This window comes from Gossypium hirsutum, chromosome A02 (assembly GCF_007990345.1).
Source record: "Gossypium hirsutum isolate 1008001.06 chromosome A02, Gossypium_hirsutum_v2.1, whole genome shotgun sequence".
In the NCBI taxonomy this organism is placed as follows: domain Eukaryota; kingdom Viridiplantae; phylum Streptophyta; class Magnoliopsida; order Malvales; family Malvaceae; genus Gossypium; species Gossypium hirsutum.
The window spans coordinates 86,769,953-86,777,019 of NC_053425.1; the positions used below are offsets into that span (position 1 = coordinate 86,769,953).

Here is a 7,067-nt window from a genome sequence, read left to right on the forward strand (position 1 = left end):
AAAAATCACTCCAATTTTTCAGCTAAATAATAGAAAAAGGGTAATTACTAGTACTTTTAGTCCTCGTGGATATGATATTCTCTACTCACCATAGCTATACTATTGTTCGATAAGTGCACTTGCCTTTGTCATATTTATAGTTAGTTTAGTGACCATCATATAGTTCTATTATACCAATATGTGTTTAAGGCAACTCAACCATTTCTATTATACCAAGCACAACCAAAAGAACATACAAATATCAATTCAATAATCACTAAATAACATATTCACCTTCAACTTCTCAAGCACCAAATAACCACTCAATCAATCTCCATAGTTAAGCATTAACTTATCAAAACATCTCCTAAACATAACCTAAATGCATATCATCCATCACTTCACATCCAAGCATCAAACAAAACACAATGCATATCATAATATTATCTCATCCATTTGGGCATTAAGCATGAAAACCAAGAAACTTAACAAACTATCAACAACATGACCTTTACCATCTCATTTATACACAGATATATACATAACCTTCAAAAATACCAACAAAACACAAAATGACCATTGTAAGTATAAAAACATTCATAGGTACATTCCAAGACCCAAAAGGAACAATACACCAACACTTGAGTTCAGGGTTGCCTCCGAATGTCAAATCAACGACTTAATCTTTAAGTAACTAACTTGCGCATGGAAAGCAAAACCATACGCTGAGTATAACTCGGTGATATTTGTATAATTCGAACATCAAAACATAACATATATTATAAAGATGCATAAATTGAAACATATGGTAATAGTAATATATCAATTCAATTATGCTATCACATACATTCCTTATTTCATATCTAACACATTTTCTCAATAATATAACTTAACAATTATACCACATATATCATTTGGTAACTCAAAATCATATAATGACATCATCCATTTCACTTTAGAATTTCTTGATTTCATTGAACGTAATCCATCTATATTTATAATTCATTCCACAATTTCATTTTATTCCATTACACATTTCACTTCCATTCTTATCATTTGCCATTTCAATATCAAGGATTTCCATTTTACTATTTATTCTCTCATTAACATGACTCAGACTCAAACAGATACACGGATCCAACCAAAACACCAGTTTGGCACCTAATGTTTCATTGGATAAATCCAAAGCAAATAGTTGCGCCTAACGCTGTCAATGAATTTGACACCCAGTGTCTCATCGCTTAAACCAAAGCAAATTGGCACCCAGTGCCTCATTACTTGTAGTCGAAGTAACCCTGAACCCTTCTTATCCTATGGCATGCCAACTATATCGGACTCTGCCCAAACAGTTAATAGGGTATTCAATTCATATTTCATTATCATTCAATATCTCAATTCACATAAATTTTTATCATGAATTCATTTATTCAAACATATGGCAGCATCAAATATCTCAATGTGTATTCAAATCCATATTTATATAAACATGCGTATGTTTTTCACATGTAATCAATGTAGTCCCTATTATCATAAACCAATTCAAATCATCTGAATTAAACAAGGAACCTCACCTTACATTCTTATCATGCATAACCAAATCAAAATGCATCAATTACAAGTTAGTTCGGATTATAGAAACACAAATCGTAAACTCTGAGCTACTCGTCGACAACTTTATTTTTTCCGTTCTTTTTCGAGGAATCCAGGTTGACGTTAGCTACTAATTAAAACCAATATAATAAATTATCAATACACAACCAAATTCGCATTCAATTACTAAATATACAAAATTTTCATATTATTCAATTTAGTCCTAAAACTAGGACTAACATAACTTTCACATTTAGACCTCTAATTTAATGCTGAATTCACTAGAGTCACCATAGGGCTTCCTATTTTTCACTTTTAATCCCTATTGCAAAAAATCATCAATTGACTTTATAATTTAGTCCTTGTTTAATACTAAACTTAAAATCTATCAAATTAGTCCCTAAAACCTCAACTATTCAACAATGGTAACATCCTAAAACTTTAAAATACTAAAAGAATATGACATGAGTCAACTAAGCTTGAACTATTGAGATTCCGAAAACATAAAAATTACAAGAAAATAACTAAATTTAACTAACTAAATTTAACTTTGAAATATTAAAACTTTATGCCATGCGTTCTCGCCGTTGTTCTTTTTGTTTCGAAATGAAGAGAGAATTAAGAGAAATTGGTTTTCTCTTTCACCCCTCTTAATTTATTTGTCTTATTATAAATTTCATTTTATAATTTAATTTAACTTATATTTTATAAAATAAAATATCTATATAATTCATTAACCAGCCATTTGATTGTAATTTAGTGTATAATTCTTATTTTAACCCCTTTATTTAAGTTCTAATTATAATTCATTAGTGAATTACATTTTTACTACTTTGCGATTTAGTCCCTGTACTTAAATTAAGCATTAATTCTATGAAATTACCTAATCAAAATTCAATTCACTTCAATTATAACTCCATAAATATTTAATAAAAATATTTTTGGGTCTGGTTTATGGAATCGAGGTTCTGAAACTACACTTTCCGACACTACTAACTTTTAGGTCATTACATCAACAAAATCTTAACTTGATTGACATGATAAATTTAAAGACACTCATATGTTAAAAAAAGTAAACTTTCATATAAAATTGTTTATTTTTTATCCCATATTGTAACATTTTTTCTATTTACGTACTTTAATATTATTACAAAAATTGCCCCAACCTGTTTCTTTGGTTACAAAAATTCTCTTAACCAATCATTTAATGACACATGATGTTTTTAATTAAATAAAAAATTAAATTTAATATTAAATGAAAATAAATTAAATTAGAGAAAAAGTTAATTTTTATTTTTATTTTTCTTTTACATTCTCTCTTTCATCTTCATTTCTTTCATACTTCAACAAAATTCAGAAATTATAAGGCCAGCTTAGAAGGCACAAAAAATCTTCGGGATGAAACCCACCATCTGAGCACATGCAAGTAGCCCCCGCATTGATTGGCTTTGAGCTATTTCAGAAGATGGCAACAGTTGGAGTTGAGAAACTCAACATCCAAATTTTATCTTCGATGACTCGGGAAGAAATCTTGAGTAAAGCTGTAAAGCAGATAGCTTTCAGGGGAATTGCTTATGCAATTATCCAAGGGAGAAACAAGGTAAGCGCTACTCAAATGCAGCTTGTACAATTGTTGCTTTGCGAAGCATGGCAAATGCAATGAGCGCTGAGAGGAAAGATAATATCACAACTAGGATCGAGAACGTGAACAAAAATCCATTAACGACAAAGGAAATTTTAACGTTTTCACTGCAAAAGATTGAGGAAATGGCAATTTATGGTCTACAATGTCTAGGAGAATGGGTCTTTACCAATTTGTTAACAAGGAGGCTAGAAAGATCCTCACAAATTTGGTGATTAAAAAGTAAAAAAGAAAAGAAAAAAAAAAGCTGATCTAAGTCCATAGAGAAGAAACACTTGCGGTATGGAAGGTTTTCAGAATTAGATAATTGATCAAATCAGTTAGATTTTTTTGATATGATTTATTTGTCCAACTTAATTAAATAAATTATTAAAAATAATAAAAATTAAAAAAATTATATATTTAAAAGTAGAGTAAATTAGTTTAAATAATTTTTTTAACCTAATTCATAGATTTACAGGTCAATTGATTCAACTTTTTACTTTGAATTGACACTCTAATCAGTTCAATTCTCAAAATAGTGATGAGAAGGAAATGTAAAAAAATTGAGTAGTAAATTTAATTTTTTTAATAATTTAATATAATTATATTTTTAAAATTAAAAATATCATGTGTTAAGGGAGAAAAAAGTTGACAATTTATGTAACAAAATCATTGTTTAGGTAAAATTTATAAGTTAATAGGGCAGTTTTTTATTGAACCCGTTCTGGAACCTTTAAAGATAATAAAAAATAAAATAAAGAAGCTTATTTGTTTTTGATTTCTCAAATTATTCACTGGACGGGTCCTGTAAAGTGAGTGAGATGAGATTCTATCAAAAACATAAAAGTTTGAGAGGAGACAAGGACAATATCGTTGGACAAAGTGCCAGCCTAATATTGCGAATTTCTAAGATATGACTCACTCCTCCAATTGTGGAAAAGCAAGAGAGAGAACTTAAGAAGCCCTCGGGAAAAGCCTAAATTTCTTCCATTTTTGTTGGTTTCTAGCCTGGAAAAGAAAAGAGTGAAATTTGATCCAATTCTTTTTCTTCTGGTCTTAAAAGATAAAGAACCAGTTACTCATTGATAAAATCCCAAACCTCAGATTCTTTTCTTTGATGGTTTTCTGGTTTTCCTGAGACAGAAAAGAGAGGAAACAAACATGTTCGAAGGGAAAGCTTTGGTGGATGACTCAGATATGCCATTGAAGATGCAGATTGAAGCAATGTCTTTTGCTTCTCAAGCTCTTGACCTTTATGATGTCTTTGACTGCATTTCCATTGCTGGTTATATAAAAAAGGTTAAATTTTGGGGAATGGTTTCCCTCTGGTTTAAATCCATTATATGCTAAGCTTCTGTTCTTATGATGGTAAATTTTGTGCCTTTTTGTTGGCAGGAGTTTGATAGCAAGTATGGGAATGGATGGCAATGTGTGGTGGGTTCAAATTTTGGGTGTTTTTTCACTCATTCTAAAGGGACTTTCATTTACTTTACATTAGAGAGACTCAAGTTCCTTATCTTCAAAGGGGCTTCATCTTCAACCTCTCCTTAAAACCCAACGCCATGGTTTCAACTTCATGGTTTTGTTGCAGTCTTGTAAAGGCAACAGTTGAAGAATGAAGGCTTAAAAATTGCTCTCATGTTCCTTTTCTTTTAACTTTTTTCCTTCTGTATATAAAACTATATGTATATAATATGAGCTCTGGAAGAAGAGGAAAACATCACAAGAGGCTCACAAGTATAATTGATGTCATGTTTATAATAAGAATCTGGATTATCCAAATCTGCAAGGTTCTTCTTTACTATTCGACCTGAGATTAGTAGATAAACTGACTCTAGTAGGCTTTTGCTTTATTTGATTAATCAATTTAACTTCATTGACTCGATTGATTATCTCAAATAAAGTCGATTAATTCGGTCGTGTTCAAGCAATTCATAAAATTCCAAGACTTGAGCTTTCGGTTGTGTTCAGGCATCATACATTACAGACAAAAGAACTGCATTAGAAAGGAAATCTTAACATCCCTCCAGATGCAGCCAGCCTAACCGACCAATTCATCTCCAGAAGCTGGAAAAGACAGTCTGAAGATTATTAGAGCAAATATAAATATCAAATATCTGTCTCGGACATAAACAATATCACATTAGCACTTCAATTACAAAGTAAAATGCCCACCTATTTTACATCAATTTCCTCAAATATCCCACATATCTTATTCCATAATTTTTGCAAACTACGATATTTCGGTAAATGCCTCACATGCTCCAGATTCACCACAAATTTACAGAAGGTTCAATCAAGGTGACTTTTCCAAGATGGAATAATTTTATTTAAATAGTGATTTTTTTTTTTTTGGTGGGGAACTACCTCGAGGTCCGTAGACTTTTAATTTTTATAGATTTTGTGCTCTCTCGATGTACGAAATGCGCTTAAAAGAACTCCTATCATTCCAGGCTAAACATATTTATTCGGTGATTTATCCCAAACTATAAAACTTGAACTTTTATCCATAGTAAAATGATTTTATTTAGACAACAAGATCACATAATGGTGCTTTATCCTACTATTAAATTTTATTATTACTAAATTATGTTTAGATTATAGTAAAGTAAATGTTAATTTTTTAAAATTATTAACAACTTGATCACCGCATTATTGTAGCTCACCATAATCTAATTTTAATGCCTTTAAGATCAAATCAAAGATCATTTTAAGAAATGGAGCTTTTGTGTACAATATCTCAAATGAATCATTTTAAAATCATGACGAAGTTGTTTGCCGTATTAATTGAAAGATGGAGGCCAGAGACATATTTTCCTTTTTTTAATTGGAGAAGACACAATAACATTGGAAGATTTAATCTCTAATGGCACACCTTTCAATCGATGAAAAAGTTACAACGGGAGAAAGTGCAATTGTGTGTGTATGCGTGTTACTCTACAATTTGCTGGGTACAGGAAACATCCTTATTTCTTAATTTTGTTTTTACAAGTTTTGTTATAATTAAGTATTTGTATTAGTGGTTAAAGTGTCTTATTTTAGTGTTTGAAGTCATGGGTTTGAGCCTCCTCGTATGCTATGGGGCGGGATTTGTATTATAAGGAAGTGTTTTGTGTGAGGCAATATCTTGCCATTATATTGGCAGCATTGCCGTGACTACTCTGAAAAGTGTTGTATAGGCACTACGCAGTGTGTAGGGATGGGTGGGTGTTTTAAACCCCACATGGTATGTTGGGATGGTCACAGTTGGTGTGTAGAGGATAGGGGTAAGATTATGCATATCTGTATTTGTATGATTCTGTATAATTCTGATTCTGTAAAAGACTTACATCTGTGGTTGTTCTGCCATGAGATTGAATCTGGGTTACTATTTATATACGCGTTATGTAATAACCCAAATTTACCTGGGCCTTAAAATCAGAAACAAAAAAATGAATAAATGTTTATTTATTAAAGTCCAGTTACAATAAGTAGCCCAAATGCCACTAACCTGTAACCTAGCTAAAACTACCCAATAACCCGTACAAGATCCAATTAACCTATTACCCCATTACATTTTAACCCAACAATAAACGGGGCCCAAATGGCCCAAGTTACTAAACAGAAGACAGAGAAGCCTAGGGTTTCAGAAACCCTATGCGCCGCAATCAACGCGTCTCCTCAATGCCTGTTGTTCCAGCTACTCATCACAGCCACGATTCCACGCTCCAAGTCACGCCGTGATCACCACCACTGACAGATCTACGTTACCAGCGCGATCAAACGCCGAATTTTCCTCGCGAATACCTGCAAAAAAGGAAAAAAAGAACAGCAGCGAACAAACAAAATGGGAAGAAATAAAGATTCCTTACCAAAATATGTTGTAAACAATGGC

At 31.7% G+C, this 7,067-nt stretch overlaps 1 protein-coding gene across 1 annotated transcript; it reads left to right on the forward strand.

Moving 5' to 3' along the window:
- The first annotated feature begins 4,037 nt into the window (after positions 1-4,037).
- LOC107952143 (dynein light chain LC6, flagellar outer arm) lies at positions 4,038-4,975 on the forward strand. Its single transcript, XM_016887422.2, has 2 exons — positions 4,038-4,492; positions 4,589-4,975. The coding sequence occupies exons 1-2, from the start codon at positions 4,355-4,357 to the stop codon at positions 4,742-4,744; spliced, it is 294 nt and encodes a 97-aa protein (XP_016742911.2). The 5' UTR covers positions 4,038-4,354; the 3' UTR covers positions 4,745-4,975.
- The last annotated feature ends 2,092 nt before the right edge of the window (positions 4,976-7,067 follow it).

Bases quoted from the DNA above. Each gene is read 5' to 3' on its own strand.
- LOC107952143 (XM_016887422.2), top strand. From the start codon at position 4,355: ATGTTCGAAGGGAAAGCTTTGGTGGATGACTCAGATATGCCATTGAAG. The intron at 4,493-4,588 runs GTTAAATTTTGG...TTTTGTTGGCAG, and splicing joins TTGCTGGTTATATAAAAAAG to GAGTTTGATAGCAAGTATGG.